At 42.4% G+C, this 21,117-nt stretch overlaps 1 protein-coding gene across 11 annotated transcripts in view; it reads right to left on the bottom strand.

Annotated features, from left to right (window-relative positions):
- Positions 1-21,117, bottom strand: part of HECW1 (HECT, C2 and WW domain containing E3 ubiquitin protein ligase 1) — a 456,185-nt gene that overhangs the window by 5,760 nt on the left and 429,308 nt on the right. For all 11 annotated transcript variants that reach the window (XM_021935841.2, XM_021935849.2, XM_021935847.2 and 8 more), the window contains 5 exons: positions 19,250-19,348; positions 18,498-18,627; positions 9,920-10,066; positions 8,176-8,290; positions 5,424-5,622 (listed from right to left, as the gene is read on the bottom strand). In XM_021935841.2, the coding sequence (XP_021791533.1) occupies positions 5,424-5,622; positions 8,176-8,290; positions 9,920-10,066; positions 18,498-18,627; positions 19,250-19,348 (690 nt within the window). The remainder of the gene's footprint in view (positions 1-5,423; positions 5,623-8,175; positions 8,291-9,919; positions 10,067-18,497; positions 18,628-19,249; positions 19,349-21,117) is intronic.

Raw genomic sequence — 21,117 nt, 5'->3', positions numbered from 1 at the left:
ATGTTAAAAAGATTGCAATGAAACTAGAACATACATTGGGCTATGGCTAAACAGACGAAGTAGGGCAGAGAAATCCCAAGCATGCTTTTGAAACTAGCTGAATTAGCCAGGGGCGAGATAGGAGCAGGCATCATCTTCGTAGTTTTCTTCCTCTGGTCATTTTAACTGGCACTCATGAGTGGAAATATTACAGAAAAAAAAAAATCATCTTTACAAATTAGTTGGAACCAAATTAATTCTGTAAAAGATCATTTCTGGGAGTAAACAGAAAGCATTGGTGAATAGCACCTAGTCTGAACACCCACAGTTTCCTTACTAGTTGTTTTTATTGCATTTATTTAGAGCCTTGGTGAACTCCCTTAGTTTGTCATCTAGAATGAACGAACACAATCAAATCATGATCCAATTCAGCATTCCTAAGAGCTCGCCATCCTCCAGGTGTGGTTCTGACAGCACCGAGTGCCGCTTACCTCATTCCTGTGCACCAAACCAAGCATTGCCCGGTGGTGTGGGGCAGTGGACAGCAAGAAACCAGGGCTTGGAAGACCTCTATGCTGACCCCAGTCTAGCCACTTACCAGCTTTATGACCCTGGAAAAGTCAGTTAATCTTCCTGAGCCTCAGTTTTCTCACTTGTAAAGTGGGGATAATAATATATGCTGCGTGCACCTCAGAGGGTTATGGGGAGGATCAACGCTAGAACACACGTAAATGCGTTTTGTAACCTGTGAATCATCATTTAAACATAAGATTCTCTTAATGCAACCATGATTGTGATAATGATTTGGGGAACTGTGTCATACTTGTGGCAGCTGAAGCCTCTGGGGTTGTGCACGTGACTTACTGGCAGGTGACTCACTCTTTTCTCACACTTGGTACGACGGATGTTTTGGAGATCCGCACGGGTCTCTCAATTGTGTCGAATTCCACGCCATTGGTGTCAAGCTAGGGTTCCAGCATTTTGAGATAATTTTGGATTGGGTTATGCCAATCCCTGTATTGTTTATCCTTCTAACTGTGTCATCTACACAGTTGATCTCCCTGTCTCCTCTATTTTTTCCAAGTTATAGATTGAAATGTTAACCAACATAGGGCCAAAGAAAGTCTTGCTCCTCTCTACTAGAGACCACTTTAAGGTTGGCTAGAAACACACAAAAGAGGCAGCAGTCACTCCTCTTTGCTGCCAATTGTTCAGCCGGTAATGTAAGCTGTGTCTTCCCTTCATGCCAATCTTCTTCTACTGCCTAACTATAGCCTTGTTCTCTTCAGATAGGCCTTGCTCTCTTCCCTGCTAAATTTACTTTTTCAAGTTTGTCAGTAACCTCTTGATCCCTAAATCCAGAAGCCTATACTCTACTCCCTCCTGCTCCAGCTCTTTAAAAGCATTTGACAGCTCTTCCTCTGGAACATCTTCCTCCTTGGCTTCTCTTTGGTTTCTCAATGGCTGCCATTTTCTCTGCTGAGCTCCCTGATGGCACCCTCAGGCCTCCTTTGTAGTCCTCTTCTGGCCTTAGGTACTAGAGAGCAGCATTTTTCAGCTTGGCACGATTCACTTTTCAAACTGGATAACTCTTTGTTGTGGGAGTTGTTTTGTGCATTGTGAGATGTTTAGCAGCATCCTTGGCTTCTACTCAATAGCCACCAGTAGCACCCCTTCCCCTCAACCAAAAATGTCTCCAGACATTGTCAACTGCCTCCTGTGGGGGAAGAGAGGCAAAGTCGCCTTCCCTAGCCCCACCTTGAGAACCACTGCTACAGAGTAAACCAACTACTAACTGAACCAGGCCTCCAACTCCACCCCGGGCCTGGGCTCAGTTTACATCTGCAGTGAAACATGTTCATGTTAGAATTTCGTTTGCAACTTTTAGGCCAGTTAATTGCCTAAATGACTCATAGCTTTGATATCCCTGGTCCCTGCCCCAAAGGTAAACTCAAAGATTCTCCCCTCTCCTTTGTTCTGTCTCCACACTGCCCAGTGCTACTTTGACTCTGACCTAGCTTCTGTGCTTCTCTTTCCTTCCAAGCCTTTCCTCTGTCCTCCTTTGAGCTCTTGTTCAAAGTAAAGAAACTTTGCCACCTCCTTAAGCTCTTTCCAGATGCTGCCTCCAGGTCCTAGTGTCCCCTTTCCAGTCCTCATGGGTGGAAACTGCTCACTGCCCCACACGCTGTGACGTGGATGGACATTCTTCACACTCCCTGCTGTCAATTCCATGTCATGACTTTGCAATCCTTGATCAGTTTCCATTCCTTTGAATCTCATGTCATTTAGATAATTTATTTTTAAAACCATAGGTTTTGGCTGGCATTTCATTTTAATGAAATAGGTTAGAGTAGAAAATAGATTTTATTGCAGATAATAAGGGTAAAGTGCTGTTTTGAGGAACTTGAGTTTCAGATATACACACACATACGTGCAAATGAGTACATGTCCTGAGTTGTGATATAAAAGGCATTTCTTTCTGTGGACTATGGTTTAAAAAGCTTGAAAATAAGTGATCTAGATAGATCTTTGGTTCCTTCTGACCCTCTGAACTTCTAACTTACTATAATTATTATCTGGCACTTTGCTTAAGTCTTCCTTTCCATTTCAAGTCCTCCTACCAGACTGTGTGGCAACTAAGTCCACAGGGCTGACAGGGTGAACACCCAAACCCCCAGTTCCTTGACCTCAACTCCAGTGACAGTCCTGCCTCTCATCTACTTCAACTATGAAATTATATCCCAGAAGCCCCTACCCTCAAAGTCATTTCTCCTGACCCTCACACATCTTTTAGCAGGCAGGGACTTGGATTGACACAAAGGTTTTATGTAGCCTGGGCTATGACCGGGTTTTGCTGTGGCGGTGTCTGGCACTCTCATCTGGGAAGCCAGTTGTCTTTCCTTTCTGCAGAGGGAAGACCTGAGGAAAGAGCTGAAGGCCGCCTCTCCCAGAATTCAGGCCACATGCACTGTGGCTCGCAGTACCTGGGAAGCCCATGCCACCCGGGGTCTGCTTTGCTTCGTGCCTGCTCAGGGCTTCCTGCCACCTGCCATGGCCAGGCCAGGTCTTCCTGAATGACAGTTTCTGGAAGTCAGAGGTTCTTTCCTTCTATCCACACATAGATGACCTTTTTTTACATTCTTGGATCTTCAGACACTGTCCAAGGGAGACTGGACAGGGGTCACTATTTAGGGGTTATTTTCAGTGTCCTCTTAGAGGCAGTTGCTTCTTGTCCCAAGAAGAGGTCCCTGCTTCCCCAGGAAACCATCTCTGGGGCTTGTGGTGCAGCAGCCCTCTTAGGGGTGCCTTGGTCCAGATATGAAGAATCTGTTCATAAGCCCAGTGTCTGCCTTAGAAGTTCTCTGTGTGGGTTAATAATATTAATGTATATTTCAAAGCTTCCAAAGCAAATACAGAAATTATATTCAATCTGTGACCCCAGATAACAGAGGCAATGACTCCCATTTCCTAAATAATAGAGACTCCTCAGCACAGTCTTTTCTTTTTTCTTTCTTCTTCTTTTTTTTTTTTTTAAATTTAATTTGATACAGGGTCTCACTCTGTTGCCCAGCTGGAGTATGGTGGTGCAATCACAGCTCACTGCAGCCTCGGCCTCCTGGGCTCAAGTGATCCTCCTGCCTCAGCTCCTCAAGTAGCTGGGACTAAGGGTGCACGCCACCATGCCCAGCTAAGTTTTTAAATGTTTTGTAGAGATGAGGTCTTGTCATGTTGCCCAGGTTGGTCTTGAACTCCTGGGCTCAAGCAATCCACCTGCCTAAGCCTCCCACAGTGCTAGGATTACAGGCGCTCAGCCAGCAGGGTCTCTGTTTGTGGCTCACCAAACTCTTTCTCAACTGCATCCCCTGTGATGATGCTCCGGGCATCTTACCCTCTGCACTAGCCAGCCGCACCTTCCTGAACATGTGCTGCCATTCCCTGCTGTCAGACCTTGCATGTGCTATTGCTTCAGCCTGGAAGGCCCCTTCTCCCTATTCCTCATCTCCCAATGTTCCCCTAAATGCCAGTTTCTTTGTGGCATGTTCTCTAGGCAACTCGATTAGGAGTCTCTGTTTCACACTCTTGCAGCATGCTGCTCTTCACCCTGTGCTCCGCTGATTCTACCTTGTGCTATGATTAGTTACTATCAGGACGTGTTCTCCCTAGATTGCCGGTTCCCACGGGCAGGTGTGTGGTTGTAGCTCAGCCCCTCCTCAAGCTGCATGCTGTAGGGGTAGGCTATCATCAGTGATGACTCAAGCTGCATTTCTCTAAAATAAAAGCAAGATGTTTCCAAATAACTATATTATTGAAATCTATCATTCAACTTAACAAATGGAAATTCTGCCTTTTTAGTCTTCTTTTCTTGCCAGACTTAAATTCACTAGGTTTAGCTATTGGTGGAGCCATGCAAACAAGACAGACCCTTGGAGCTGAGGGTCTGCTGAACGGCGTGGGTGAAGCCAGGGCTGAAGCCTGCACCAGGGTGTTCAGCTGTGGTTAACCAGCTGGGCACGCCCACGAATGCTGACTGACACCAGGCGAATTGTCCTCGGGGAAAATCTGGGAACGCTAGATGAAAGCTATAGTCCAGTAAATCCTTCTGCAATAAGGATTTAGCAAAAGTGTCTGGGTGGCCATGTAGAAATAGAGCTGAGTTCAATGCAAAGCTTCTTTATAATTAGAACGTATCCTATTAACAAAAGATAATAGGGGTCCATCTTTTCTTCTGTCTGTTGCAGCAGCGTTTCTCACTACAGCGCTATGCACCACTGTCTCTTCAGTGCTTCCTGATTAGGAATGCACTACCCAAAGCGGCATAGAAAGGATTCAGGAAGTGCTGGGATTAAAACTCACAGTGCAGGGAATTTCTTCTGTAAAACTGCCTGGAGCCCCAGTGTCTCCTTTTTCACATTTATCCCACAATAGATGTGCTTTCTAAATAGAAGTCACCATAGAGACCCAGAGATACGTGTGGTCTCATCACCACATGTTTTAAAACTTGGTAGGAAAAATCCGACACATCACGCATATATAATGATCCTATGAAGTATTAAGAGATACGCTGCAGAAGTACCGATATGATGCTCGAGGCGTTACTTCCAGGTTCCAGCTTTTTTATATTAATGTCCTTGCCTCTGCCCTCTCCTGTGTGAGACATTCATCTTTAAATTAAGTTGGGCTGTGAGAGCATCCCATGACTGACACATGGACCAAGATATTACCGCTGAAATACCATCAGTCATCAAAACCTCCCTAAGAATAATATAGTTTCAATCCAAGTCTCACAGCTACCTCACCTTCACCTTTCCCTAATAACTGCCATGACAATACTTTGGGTAACCGGAAAGAATTCCATCCCAAAGGATGGTCACTCAAAATCAAATAGCAAAGTATACTTTGCCCTCTTCAGCAGGTTTCCCCGAAGGCTGGCAGGAGCTCTGTACCTGGGGAGAGAGGTAATTTTCCCCCATTTCTCTATGCAGAAGCGCCGAAGCCCATTGCTCCCACGGAGGGCTGCGAAGCCTTCGTAGGGCACGCTGGATGTTCCCGTGACAAACTGCAGTAATCTCAGCCTTTGCTCATTATTGAAGCGCTCCACTGCGGCCCAGAACCAGCGGATCACAAGATGCCCATCGTGGTAACCTGCATGAGGCAAAGGGAGGGAGGAAGACAGGATGCGGAGAAAAGAGGAAGGGGTGAGGAGGGGGAGAGAGATCAAACACATCAGGTATGATAGGAACGGAATCGCGGTTTTTGATCTGATTTCTCTCATGATGGCCTTTAGAGAGGTCTAAAACAATTTGTGCAACTAGGTCAAGTTTTAGAACAAGAGTAGATTTAGAAAATAGTCATTTTATAAAAGGACTTTATGTTCTGAGGGATGTTCTCAGAGATGTCTGCTTTCTATTTAAACAACTGGGACTCCACTTAAAATGCCCCTGCCTGATATAGGTGTAGATAAGGAATAGAACGGCCTGGTAGAGACCAAAGGGCCCATGAACACAATATTGCATCATGTTTCCTTTGTTCTGCTGTCTTAGCTCTTGGCAACCACATACCACGGGAGAGTCTAGGACTTACCAGTCCAGGCTGGAGGTGAACAGCCAGTTTGGTGAACAGGAGATCCCAGGCTCTCCCCTTGAGCAGCTGCTCTCAGGCCAGCCCTGGGTGGATACATGCTGGGCCCATGGATTAAGTACTGGGTCCCTCTCACAGTAAACTGGGGAGACCATGCTTGGATATATCAATTAAATGATTTGCCATTGACTGCAAATGCAAGAGGCATTCAGAGAGAGAAGAAATCCATGTGTGCCAAGGTAGAAGCAAGGAAAGCTTCAGAAAGGAAGTGAAGCTACGAGCAGTGTGCGAAGGGCTTGTGCAAGTGGAGGGAAGGAGAAGGACATTCCTGGCAGGAAAAATAAAGAATAACAAGAACGAAGAGGAAATATGCAGGCAACTGTAAGCCATTGGAGTAGAGGTGTGTGTGGTGAAGGCAGGAAGGAATATTTCTGGGGGGTGTTATGGGGCTTTAACAGCCTGGCAGAGAATTTTTTTTTGAGATAGAATCTCACTCTGTTGCCCGGGCTGGAGTGCAGTGGCACAATCTCGGCTCATTGCAACCTCTGCCTCCTGGGTTCAAGGGAACTTCTTATCTCAGCCTCTTGAGTAGCTGGTTCTACAGGCATATGCCACCACACCTGGCTAATTTTTGTATTTTTTTTACAGGTGGGGTTTCACCAGGCTGGTCTTGAACTTGTGAGTTCAAGCAATCTGCCTGCCTCGGCCTTCCAAAGTGCTGGGATTAAAGGCAGGAGCCACCATGCCCAGCAAGGCAGACAGCGGTTTTCATACTATACCAGTTTTATAATATAAGAGGCTTTGCGGGGCTGAGTGTACTGGGGACATGAGGGAGGCTGAGGTGATGCCCCTAGCTCACTCTCTACTGCATTGATGGATTTCTCTGTGGTATTTTAAATGAAGAGTTCTGAGGCTAACAAAACCCTTCAAATCTAGAAGTAATAAGGAACTTGTTTTGTGGGTAGGGAAGTGGCCCGATGAAAGCAATGTTTCAGGAAGACAGGTCTGGCAGTGTGCAAGGTGAGTAGTTAGGAGGGGTTAGACATTAGCTTTAGTGATGGCCACGGTTAGAACCGTGTTCTGGCAAACTAGGATCGAGGCAGAGAGGGCTCCAATTCTGCAGGAAATGAGACACCCTTCGCTGGAGGCACGCATGCCGCTCAGGAGCTGGGTCCTGGATGGAATGTTCTCTGTAAGCCTCTATACCATGTTAGGCCAGAGACTCGACCAATATGAGGAGGATGTCACCTGAAGGAAAGTTCAGGTTGGGAGTTGGAGAAAGGCATGTACAAACTCCTGCTTTGTACTGAAGTAAGGCCAAGCTTTTTGTAGTCTCCAAAAAGTGATGAATTACATACATATTATTATTATTTTTGAGACGGAGTCTTGCCTGTCACCCAGGCTGGAGGTGCAGTGGCCGGATCTCAGCTCACTGCGCCCGGCCCCGGGTTTTACTTCATTCTGCCCTCTCAGCCTCGAAAGTAGTTAGACTACAGGCTACCACCACCTCGGCCTCCGCTAGTTTTTATTTTTTTTAGTAGAGACGGGTTTCAATTTGTTAGCTAGGATGGTCTCGATCTCCTGACTCGCGGATCCGCCTGCCTCGGCCTCCCAGTTAGGATTACAGGCTTGAGCCACCGCGCCCGGCCAAAAAGTGACGAATTATTTATACATGCAATGGAATGTTATTCGGCTATAAAAAGGAATAAAATAATGAAACATGCTACGTACAACATGGATGAACTTCAAGTAGGTTAAGTCAAAGAAGCCAGACACAAAAGACCACATTTTGTATGATTCTATTTATATGACATATCCAGAATAGGCAAATCCATTGAGACAGAAGGCAGATTGATGGTTGCCAGGGGTTGGGGGAAGGGGGCGTAGGAGTGAGAGCAACTGCTTAATGGGTACAGGGTTTCCTTTTGGGGTGATGAAAATATTCTGCAAGTAGCTAGAGGTAATGGTTGCACAACACTATGAATCTACTAAATGCCACTGACTTGTTCGCTTTAGTCAATTTTATTTTACATCAATTTCACCTCAACAAAACAATCTTTTGGAAAGTGCCGAGTTCTATTTGTGATAATTATATCATCACAGCTTCTGCCCACTCACCTCCCCGGTACTCGGTGTTATTCCGCCAGTCATTTAGGTCGATTTCCGCGGTGCCAGCTATCACCAGCTCCAGCTCCCTGGCATCAAACACGGACACCAGCCTCGAGTCTACAACCTGAAATGCAGGTTAGGCTTCAGTATCCAGGTCCAAACACGTGGAAAGGCTATGTTCATTATTATATTTATGTGGGTTAAACTGGGAAACTCACCATCACTGGCAATACTTTCTTTCAGTCTGCAATCATTTTTAACTCAGAAATTATTGCTATGATCTGAATGTTTATATCCTTTTCCTTCCCCAAATTCATATGTTGAAATCTTTACCCCGCAGGGCATTGTATTAGGAGGTGGGGACTTTGGGGGGTGATTCGATCACCAGAGCTTCACGCTTTTATTAAACAGGCCCAAGAGATACCTCATGTCCCTTCCTTCATGAAGACACAGGGAGAAGGTACCATCTATGAACCAGAAGGTGGCCCCTTAGCAGACACCAAATCTGCTGGTACCTTGATCTTGGACTTCCCAGCCTCCAAAACTGTGAGAAATAAATGACTGTTGCTGTAAGTCACCGATCTCACAGTATTTTGTTACAGCAGCTCGAACGATGATCATTGACTTCAATATTTTAGAACACAAGCCTTCATAAGCAAGGAACAGAAAAAAGAATCCCATGCTCCACCCCTAATGCTCCCCCTCAGAATGATTTTGTAAACAAATCTGACTCGACTTTCTGCAGTCACATTGAAATTTTCAAATAACGCTGCATTTTAAAGGCAAAAAGTCCACATCACTTTGAAGGACTTAGTAGCTATTAGTATTACTATTTCACTTAAAATGTAATGTAGTCTTTCACATGCAATTATGACTTATTTCCTAAAATTTAGCATTTGTATTAAAACGACTGCATTTTCCATCCCTTCTCAAACCAGGACCCTAAGATTAAGAGCCTCATGCTCACTGGACTGAGCTAGCTGGGTGCAAATTTGTCTTTTCCTTCCTGTCTTCTCTCACTTCTTTCCTCCCTCCTTAGATATCTGGGAAGACTTGTTTTGTTAGGGTTCTGCATTCTGACTTTGCATCTCGGGTGAAATGTACCAGGCACAACTGAGGTCCTGTGGTGGAACCTCCTCTAATCAAACCAGAGGTGGACAAGACCATGGCCAGTGCACTATTCCATTCTGGCAGGGAAGGAGAGCCTTCCATGACCCAAGACGTGAGAAAACATTTATAGCCTCTGGTTTTTAAACTGGAGAAGTTCAAGGATGTCATAGGATGTCTAGCGGCCCTCCCTGTCTTCCTCATATACCACTCAGCATAGATTACGTGGCACAATGTGATGCTATAATGAAATAAAATCCTAGTGACAGTGGACAATACCCCCTGATGCCTTCTCTTCACTTATTTTTGTTTCGTTGAATGAAAGGAAACACCACCTGCACATATCGTGAAGAGATGCTAGATGTTTTCACATCTGGCACACCAGGGTCACATGCCAGTTGTCTGAAAGCATTTTTCACCAATAAGAGTTGAGTGTCCCAGAGAACTGTGACCCCTCAGCCCTCCACCCCAAGAAGGTCCTCAGCACTCCCTGGTGAGGAGCACTTGCTGAGCCCACTGCCCGCCTTGGCTCTCCCTGTCTGTTCTCACCACTTGAGCTGCTGCTCCCCCAGGGAGCCTGGAGGATGAGGCCCCATGAAGCAGCGCCCTGGCCACAGCTTGCCTTCCCCAGGCCACCGGGCCTCACCTCGTAGAAGCCGCGCACCAGCGCCTCGGTCTGCTGTACCACGCCGCGTTCCACCCGCCACTTCACCATGCGCTCGATGTACTCCTTCTTGTTCTTCTCCGTCACCTGTGTGTTGGCTCCTCCAGACTTCAACTCCCTTTCCGTGACCTTGTAGGAAAACAGAAATATTGCAATGCTTGTCAGTTCAGCTTATCTCTCAGGGAGATGCTTGTCAGTTCAGCTTATCTCTCAGGGAGGCACACCTGTATACCAAAAGTCCTCTACAGGGCATTATTTGGCATTATTACCCCTGGAGTCTTTTTTCCTTTCTCAAGGTCACTAAAAAGGCTCTGGCTGTTCTAAGCAGTTTGGAACACAGTGGTGCAATCATAGCTTATTGCAGCCCTGCATTCCTGGGGGCAAGTGATCCTCCTGCCTCAGCCTCCTGAGAAGATGGGATCACAGAGGCACCACTCTGCCTGGTTATCTTCCTTCTTTCTTCTTTCTTCTTCTTCTTGGGTTTTTTTTTTTTTTTTTTGGTAGAATGTGGTCTATGTTGCCCAGGCTAGTCTTGAACTCCTGGCCTTAAGTGATCCTCCCAACTCCGAAATATTGGGATTACAAGCGTGAGACACTGCACCTGACCTCTAAACAGATTGTTATGCACCTTGGAAGGGCTACAGTTTTCGTTTTATACAGAGGAAACAGGTTTCCTATACTCAAGAGGCATGATGGAAATGAAAGGAAAATGTGCTAGGTTGTCCCCAATGGTGAAGCTGAATGTCTCAATGCTACAATCACATACTTGATGCTCCCAAATCTCAATGACAGCAAATTCTTAACAGCCATCAGCTTCCACTCCCACAGCTGGCCAGAAGACAGTAGGCTTCTGGCAGAGGGTGGGGTATAATATTACACAGCCAGGGCAGCCTGATCCTGGGAAGGGAACCAGAAGCACGTAGGCACACACAGCAAATGGTGCTGCCACTTGTGTGATAATGCATGTTTTGTTAGGACACGCTTGAGTCATCAGGGAAGGCTATGATCTGTGTGCCATCTTTCCACAGGCAAGAAGGTAGATAACATACTAGACATTAAAAAAAATCAAAATGTGTTCATGTGTAAAGGGGGTAATTTTCAGTCATCTTAAATTCACTTAAGCGTTCACTGAAATGCTCAATGCTGCAAGACAAATGAGGCATCACTGGATTTAGTTACTGGTTTAAAGAAAAAAATACTTGTATATTTGGCACTTGTGGACACATGTACCTAAACAAAACAGTCCATAAGTAATCTGATGGTTACCTTTTCTTTTATCACTTAGGTGATCAGTGCTAATTATAAAATATTGGCTAACAATAAAATACTTGTTACCACCCAGCATCCATATTCTTTGGGATGTCTGATTTTTAGCTGCCCAGTTAAAGACTTTATTTTCCAACCTCTTTCACAGCTAGGTGTGGCACGTAAGTAAATTCTGTCCAATGGGATGAAAGCAGAAGTGTTTGGCACTGTCAGGAGGCCTCCTTGAAGGGATGGGCTGTGTGTTCCTTTGTCCAGCTGCATTGAACACAGTCATGATGGTTGGGATGCTGTACTCATCTGGGCTAATAGTGCGGGGCGCCTATCCTAGTGATAGCAGTGGGGAGACCTGGAAGGAGCTTGATCCCCGAGGATTTTATCAAATAGCGCCTTTTTTGTTTTTGTTTTGAGACAGGGTCTCACTCTGTCACCCAGGCTGGAGGGCAGTGGTACAATCTTAGCTCTCTGCAAGCTCTCTCTCCCAGGCTCAAGCGATTCTCCCACCTCAGCCTTCCAACTAACTGGGACTACAGGCACATGCCACCACACCTGACTAATTTTTATTTTTAGTACAGACAGGATTTTGCCATGTTGATCAGATTGGTCTTGAGCTCCTGGCCTCAAGCAATCTACCCGCCTTGGCTTCCCAAAGTGCTAGGATTATAGGCATGAACCACCACACTCAGCCTAAACAGGGCTTTTATGTGAGGGAAAAAAAAAGCTTCTATTAATTTCAACAGGGTCATTTTTGGCTTCTTCACTAGTAGCTGAATCTAATCCTAAAGCCTATGGTGTCTTTCACCTGCATCCCTCTGCTCTCCACTGTCTAACAACTTGACAAAAGAAGGGCTGCAATTCAATCTTCTAAAACCACTCATTGTTCTTGGTGACCTCCTTTTGAAGAGAAATGGGATAAACTTTAAACAGGTATACAGGTGACCCTTGAGCAACATGGATTTGAACTGCATGGGTCCACTTGTACATGGATTTTTTTCAATAAATATATTGGAAATTTTTTGGAGACTTACAACAATTTGAAAAAACTCGCAGATGGCCTGCATACCCAGAAAATTAATAGAAGCTTTTTTAAAATGAAAAAAAGAGTTAGAAATGTCATGAGTCCATAAAATATATGTAGATAGTAGTCTATTTTTATCATTTACTAACACAAAATGTACACAAATCTATTATTAAAAAGTTAAAATTTATGAAAACGTACACACACAAACACTTAGAGCCTGTACATGGTGCCACTGGCAGTTGAGAGAAAAGCAAACTAACATAAAAATGCAGCATTAAATCACAACTGCATAAAATTAACGTAGTACATACTGTACTATTGTAATAATTTTGTAGCCACCTCCTGTTGTTTTTGCAATGAGCTCAAGTGTTGCTGATGAACAGCCTCTCTCCAGTAAACTGTGTATCACAGTAAAAAGTGATCTCTCTTGTTTACTGCATATTTTACTGTGTTTAAGTGCAATACCGTGAACTTTGAATAACATCATGGGACCCACACGAAGGGCCACTAATGATGCTGGAAGTAATCCCAAGAAGGAGAGAAAAATCATGATATTACAAGGGAAAATTGAATTGCTTGATAGGCACCATAGATTGAGGTCTGCAGATGTGGTTTCCTATCTTTTCAAAACAAATGAATCCAGCATAGGGGCCATTGTAAAAAAAGAAAAGGAAATTCATGAAGCCATCACTGCAGCAATGCCAGCAGGTGTGAAAACCTGGCACTTTTTGTGGAATACCTTTTTATATCATATTGAAAATACAGCTTTTTTTTTTTTCCTCTGAGACAGAGTCTCGCTCTGTTGCCAGGCTGGAATGCAGTGGTGCAATCCCAGCTTGCTGCAATCTCTGCCTCCCGGGTTCAAGCGATTCTCCTGCCTCAGCCTCCGAGTAGCTGAGATTACAGGCACGTGTCACCATGCCCAGCTAATTTTTGTATTTTTAGTAGAGATGGGGTTTCACTATGTTGGCCAGGATGGTATTGAAATCTTGACCTTGTGATCCACCTGCTTTGGCATCCCAAAGTGCTAGGATTACAGGCATGAGCCACTGTGCTCGGCCAAAAACACAGCTTTTATGTGAGTGCAGTATTGTTAGAACAATGGCATACCTATAGACTCTAATATGATTCCAGAAAAAGCAAAGTCATTATATGATAACTCAAAGCAAAAGGAAGGTGAAGGATCTAAAGTTGGAAAATTTAATGCCAGCAAAGGATGGTTTGATAATTTTAGAAACAGGTTTGGCTGAAAAAAATGTCAAGATAAGAAGAGAAGCAGCTCGTGCTGACCAAGAGGCAGCAGATGAATTCCCAGACACCATTAAGAAAATCACTGAGGAGAAAAGATACCTGCCTGTACAGGTTTTTAATGCAGGTGAAAGTGCCCTGTTCTGGAAAAAAAGCACCACAAAGGACCTTTATTAGTAAGGAAGACAAGTAAGAACCAGGATTTAGGGCAGGAAGTGATAGGCTAACTCTACTGTTTTGTGCAAACACATTTGGATTCATGATCAGGATTGCCCTTATCCATTAAAGCTTTAACCCCCGAGCCTTGAAGAGAAAAGATAACACCAGCTGACAACAAGAAGGCCTGGATAATGAGAACGTCTCTTCTGGATTGGTTCTGTCAGTGCTTTGTTCCCGAAGTTAGGAAGTACCTTGCCAATAAGGGACTGCTTTTTAAAGTTTTTTTGATATTGGACAGTGCCCTTGGCCACCCAGAATCCCCTGAGTTCAACACCAAGGCATCAAAGTGGTCTACTTGCCCCCCAAAACAACATCTCTAATTCAGCCTTTAGATCAAGAGTCATAGGACCTTTAAGTCTCATTACACAGGGCACTCTATGGAAAGGATGTCAACATTATGGATGACTTCAATAGAGAGAACATTGTGAAATTCTGGAAAAGTTATGCCACTGAAGATGTTATAGAAAAAGCCATGAAAGTCATCAAGCCTCAAACAATAAATTTCTGCTGGAGAAAACTGTGTCCACATGTTATGCATAACCTCCCAGGATTTATGACAGAGCCAATCAAGGAAATCATGAAAGAGATTGTAGATATAGAAAAAAAAAAAAAAGTTGAGGGTAAAGGGTTTCAAGATATGGATCTTGGAGAAATTCAAGAGCTGATAGACACCATGCCAGAGGAACTAAAAGAAGATGACTTGATGGGGATGAGTGCTTCTGAACCAGCGCCAGGTGATGAGGAAGAAGATCTAGAAGAAGCAGTGCCAGAAAACAAATCGATGTTAGACAATCTGGCAGAAGGGTTCTGATTGTTTAAGACTGCTTTTGACTTCTTTTATGATAATGAACCTTTCTAGATATGGGCACTGAAACTAAAGCAAAGGATTGGTAGAAGAAGGATTGGTACTATATAGACACATTTTTAGAGAAACGAAAATGCAAAAACGACAGAAATTACAACGTATTTTCATAAAGTTACACCCAGTGTGCCTGCTTCTCCTGCCCCCTCTTTCACCTCTTCCATCCCTGAGACAGTAAGACCGAACCCTCATTTCCTGCTCCTCTTCAGCCTATTCAAAGTGAAGACAACCTTTATGATGATCCACTTCCATTCAATGAATAGAAAATATATTTTCTCTTACTTATCATGTTCTTAATAACATTCTCTTTTCTCTGGCATTCCTTATTGTAAGAAGACAGTTTATAATAGCTATAACCTATAAAATATTTGTTAATTGACCATTTTTGTTATTAATAAGACTTCTAGTCAACAGTAGGCTACAAGTATTTAAGTTTTTGGAGAATCAAAAGTTATACATGAATTTTCAACTCTCCAGGAGTCAGCGCCCTAACCCTTGCATTTTGAAGGGTCAACTGTACATTATTCTAGATCTACAACACATCCTTATTTTTATCATTGGGAACATTTAAGCTTTTTTTCTAAGTTGTCGAGTTCCTACACTTTACACTAGAGGATTGTTCTTTTTTATCTTCAACTTTATTTGTTCCTCTAATTTTATGCATTCAGTTATTTGTAGTTGACTTTGTTTTCTTGAATATATAGTATATGACCATGGAATAAAATTCAAGTGGTATAGAAGGCCATAAAATGAAAAGTAAGTTTTTATCCCACTTAACCTCCCAGCCATGCATTCTCCCTTTCTGGAAACAGTCATCTCTACTTCCCTTCCAGGGAGATTCTATGCATATGCTGGGGAATGTATATATTTCAATTTAAAAAATTTTTAGAGATGGGGTCTTGCTATGTTGCCCAGGCTGGTCTTGAACTCCTGCCTTCAAGAGATCCTCCCACCTCCACCTCCCACAGTGCTGGGATTACAGGCGTGAGTCACTGTGCCTGACCAATATAAACTCTTTTTCCCTGTAAACAGTAGTGTGTTTTACACACTGTTCTTCACTGTCTTTTTTTTTTTTTAAATATATCTTAGAAATTTTTCATGACAATTTAGACCTGTGTTTTTCTTTCTTAATTGTTGTTAGTGTACCTGTTTATTGCTCATGATTATATGTGAATTTAGGGGCTGAGGTGTCCTCTTGCTTTTTAATAACCCCACATGATTTCACTACTCCACTTAGTAAATGTGTCATTTATTTAACCAGTGCTCTACTGCTGGACATTTAGACTGTTACAGATATTTTTCAACTATCAACAAGGCTGTGATGAAGATCCTAATATATTAGTAATTTCAATTAGGTGTTAATGTATCGGTAGGACAAATTTCTAGACGTGTGCTGAGTCAAAGGCATGTGATTTAAAATATGAACTGATATCACCAAAGAGCCTTTCACAGAGAGTGAATCAAACTTCCACCTACAATGGACAGGAGGGTCTGTTTCTCTACACCATCCCAAAATACTGCTACATTTCTAATTCTTGATATTCTAATAAGGGAAAATGGTATCTCACTATAGCATTAATTTATTTTTAAAAATTGTAAATGAGATTATCTCCTCGTCTTTCCTTTTCTGGGAACTATCTATTTATATTCTTTGTGACTTTTCTATTAGGTTGTTGACTGATAATTTCATATTGATCTGTGGGATCTCTGATATTGAAAGAAATAGTCTTTATGTTATGTATTAAACATTATGTCGCTTTCAGTTTGCCATGCAGAAATTTAAAAATAATATTTGACTATGTCAGATGACTTTTATGACTTTGAGAGTTTGTGCCATATCTGTATCAGCATTCTTTAGTGCAAGATTAAAGATAAAAATTATCTCGTTTTTCCTTTTTTTTAAATTTAAATTTTTACAGTCAGGTTTCTGATCCAGCTGGAATTTATTTAGTGTAATGAGTTAGGTTAGGAATCTAACTTAAAACTTTTACAGATGGCTACCCAGTTGTCTTAATACAATTGTGTGTATTTTACAAATTTACGCTCTACAATTAGGCATATGTGAAAGATGGGCTAAAAGTAGTCATGCACAGAGAACAGTGTATTTTGCCTGTTCAATGAGTACATGGTAGGAAAGTTAAATGAGTAGCTGTTTTTTTTTTTTTTTTTGAGATGCAGTTTTGCTCTTGTCACCCAGGCTGGAATGCAATGACGTGATCTAGGCTCACTGTAACTGCCACCTCCCAGGTTCAAAAGATTCTCCTGTCTCAGCCTCCCAAGTAGCTGGGATTACAGGTGTCCGCCACCATGCCCAGCTAATTTTTGTATTTTTAATAGAGACGGGGTTTCACTGTGTTGGCCAGGCTGTTCTCGAACTCCTGACCTCAGGTAATCTGCCCACTTCAGCCTCCCAAAGTGCTGGCATTACAGGCATGAGCCACTGTGCCTAGCCATGAGTAGCATATTATTGAACATATTTAAATGTGCTCTCCAGAGTTGCAGAAAGAAATATTTTTTTTCCTCAAGTATGTAACAGCATTCTTCAGAGGCATGTTTTTACAGAGGAAATACAGCAGAATGTTGATGTTTCCAGGACCTATCCAAGATTCTTGACTGGGATGTGGGTGCTCGGTGGCCTGCAGCATTCATTCATTCTCATGCAGTGACCCAGTGCACTGTCCACATTGATGGGAGGCACCTCTGAAGCATTCTGACTTAACTATCACAACAACTCTGTTACAAATTACCATATGTCACGGGCTTTACATCCAGAAAATGAGGTTCACCAAACCTTGTTTGTTAAATCTACTCAGGCTATGGTTATTTTTTGTTAAAACTGTAGGCCATTTGATCAGAAGATTTGATGTTATATAAATACTAGTAGAAAGCAAATGGGAAACTTTATCTTATTATTTAGTGTTGAGATATATGTATTTTGGAGGAGTAGCTATCTGGATGTGATAGAATCATTTCTGTAATGGCACAGATAACAGAAATATCTGATATATGTATGGCGTACTTCACAAAAATGCTTTCTGATCCATTATCATATCTGATTTTCAAAGAACTACATAAAGTAGATCCATGTCATAACAAGAAAAAGAAGAAAGAGGACACGGGCAGATTTATTAAAGGAAGTGGTTCCCAAGGAATTGGTTTGAATGAATGAGATCCCATATTTGCTAATTTAAAAACGAAATCCCATTACCGCACGATCTAGCAATCCCACTTCTGTGTATATATCCAAAAGAATTGATATATACAGCAGGGACTTGAACAGATATTTGTACACTCACGTTCATAGCAGCATGATTCACCATAGCCAAAATGTGGAAAAAACCCAGGTGTTCATCAACAGACAAATGGATGAATGGATAAACAAAATATGGCATATATGTATATATATTTGTTTATATATATATAATATATACACATTATGAAATATTTTTCCGCTTTAAAAAGGAAGGAATATTTTATATATATAAAGGAAGAATACTATGTATATTTGTATATGTATGTGTGTATACATATATATCTATATAATGAAATATTATTTAGCCTTAAAAAGGAAGGAAATTTGGACACATGCTACAACACGGATGAGCCTTGAGGACATTACGCTAAGTGAAATAAGTCAGCCACAAAAAGACAAATATTGTATAATTCCATTTATATGAAGTATCTAGAGTAGTCAGATTCATAGAAACAGAAAATAGAATGGTAGTTGCCAGGAGTTGTGGGTAGGAGAAATGGAAAGTTATTGTTTAATGAGTAGAGTTTCTATTTTGCAAGATGAAAAAGTTCTGGAGATTGGATGCCCAACAATGTGGATAAACTGAAGCACTGAAGTCTACACTTAAAAGTGATTAAGATGATAAATTTCATGCTATGTGTATTTTCCATAGTAAAAAACAAAATCCCTTTTCCAAGCTCCATATCACACAAACCTGTCCAAAAACCTCTTCATTAACGGTGAAAGTGAGGTCTAGGATGTCTGTGATGTTGTTGTCCTTCATCCACTGCAAGCTTTGGTGGAATTCCTCATCCAAATATTCCAGGTCACTCAAATCACAGGGCCTGGGTGAATTCAGTGAGAAAGGCAAACACAATTACTGAACAAATGGCTACCCAGACCTCACTTCAAAATGTAGTTATATCATTCCTGGCTAAAACGTCCAGACTTATCTTAACAATTTGATACTTTTGAATACACTAATGAATCAGATCATTCAGTCATTTCAGTTCATTCAAATGATTTTCCTTTGAAAAGAAAATGTGAAATTGTTTACAATAACAAACACGAAATAATTATTGACTCATGGACTCTGCATGAAAATTGGAGAAAACTATCATTTTAAAACAACTACGTTATAAACTGATCAGTTCTACTTAACAGTTTAATGCAATGTTTGTAATATTATTATAATCTTTATATAAAATGATTCATCTCCACGATAAGACATTCTGATAATAGAATCTTCCCCTACAACAACAACAACAACAACAAAATCCCCAAATGCCTTTTTATTGTGCTAAAGAATGTATATGATATCTAAGCACTCAGAACAGGAAGCCACCATAGCCCTAACAGGAATGGTTAGGGCAAAACAGGGACAAAAGGGTCAGTGGCACCAGAGAGGTCGGTGTCGTTGCCCTGCAGACAGGGCTGGGGTGGAAGCGTGGTCTGCAAAGCACTTACAGTCTCAGGAGTGCCTTGTAGAAGGGCCTCGTGAAGAAAGCGTCAAGAAGGTACTGATGGATCAGAGCCAGGCCCAGGATGCGACCGCTAAACCTGAACCTGGAACACAGACAAGGCAGAGAAATGGATAAGTGGAAATTTACATTATTAAATATTTTAGTTTGCACTTTTATCTGATGTGTTTCTTCTGAGTATTCATCTCAAGTTTCTTAAGGAATCTTCTCATTGATGACGCAAGGAGGTGCCTGTTCTCCTCCTCCTTATGCTTTACCATGAACAATGCCTGTGTGCTTGCTAGGTACTAAAGGAAGCCTCCTCTCCCCACCATGTAGCAGACTCGAGTCGTTTTTTCAGAACCTTTTTCAGACCTCGGAGAATGAGGACCCAAGAAGAGGAAAGCACTGGGAAGGGGAATTCAGGAATCTTAGATAAAACGCCCACACTGAACTGGAGGAGGACCTGGATCCAGTGACACAGAGGACTTTCTGGATGTGCGTCCTTACCCATTCAAACATTTTATCTACATTACCTAAGGTCCATGCTTGAGTATGGAGCCCATATGGCAGTTGTGCTTGCAGACAGTGGGGAAGAGTTACATAGAATCCCAACATGGTAAGAGATAAGCTGAATGAGCATCACTCTTCAAAATTGCCAGCCACATAAAAGACAGAATGAGGTCACTGCTAGGAAGAACTGGCCATACAGATCTGGCCACCTCCAGATGTAAGTGCCTTTACTGATTTAAATCCTTGTCGGAGCATTGACTTCCTGAGCATTTTGCAAGTAACCTGCTTAGCAAAATGCTGAGGCTACCTGGGCTTGATTCCATTGTTGCCTGCTCCTAAACCAGCTTCTTGCCTGCCTGGTCTAGCACCCTATGCTTTCCCCACCATGTGGGCCTTGCCTATCTCTGACACCTACTTTCATAACTGGAGTCTCCCTGGTGTCCACTCTAAGTAGGTTCTCACCTAATCAGGGATTTAGTTGTGAATTTTCTCCGATCCTCCCTGTCAGAATTTCCAACTAATCTATCTCCAATGCCTTTTATGTGGGTCTTTTTAGACTCACGGGGTTTCCTACTCTATAGCTGCTATAAAGATGGTAAAATGAACAGAATATCTGATTCCATAGAATACATATATTTATAAAAACACTTCAAATTGGTATGTTTGAAGTAGTTGATTCTTTTTCCGTGAAATAACATGCTAGTGTTATTGACTCTGAAGAGACCAGAGGCAAACAAAACCTCAGTGAAAGTGCTATGGGGCACTATGGATAGGGGGCTTCTGGGACAATGGGTCGTTGGGCTTGGGTACCCCACCAGTGCTTCATTCCTGGGTGCCCTTTCCTGATCACCCCAATAACTGACTGGTCCCCAAGACAGTAACCACATCCTGTGTATAAAAACAGTTATCTTCTACCCCAATAGAAGATTGGCTCACCTACTCCAAATAGACTCTAGGGCATTGTAACCCATGCTTCTAACATGATAGTAGGGTTGTGGCCATCTAGGTAGAGATGACCGAGATGATCCAAACCAGGAAAAGACTAAAGGTCAGCACAGAAGTGATGGGCCCGTGGCTTCCCCACTTAGAGGTGGCCCCTGAGGGTCCAGTAAAGAGAGCTGGGAATCATAGCAGGGAGCAAATATATGCAGATATGGAATAAATGATAACATTAAATGAGATTACTATTTTCAGCTTAGTGCTAAAAAATTGAATATCTCAATGAATTAAAAATTTTCTAGCAAAATAAAAATTATTCAAATTTATTCAGGAAGATGTAGAAAACTTAGACCGATAACCATAGTGCCAAGTAGAAAATTTTGAGGAGAAAGGACTATCTCCAAAATTGATACTGGGACTGGA

This window comes from Papio anubis, chromosome 4 (assembly GCF_008728515.1).
Source record: "Papio anubis isolate 15944 chromosome 4, Panubis1.0, whole genome shotgun sequence".
Lineage (NCBI taxonomy): Eukaryota > Metazoa > Chordata > Mammalia > Primates > Cercopithecidae > Papio > Papio anubis.
The sequence above is the reverse complement of the archived record's forward strand: the minus strand, read 5'-3'. Positions and strand labels throughout refer to the sequence as shown.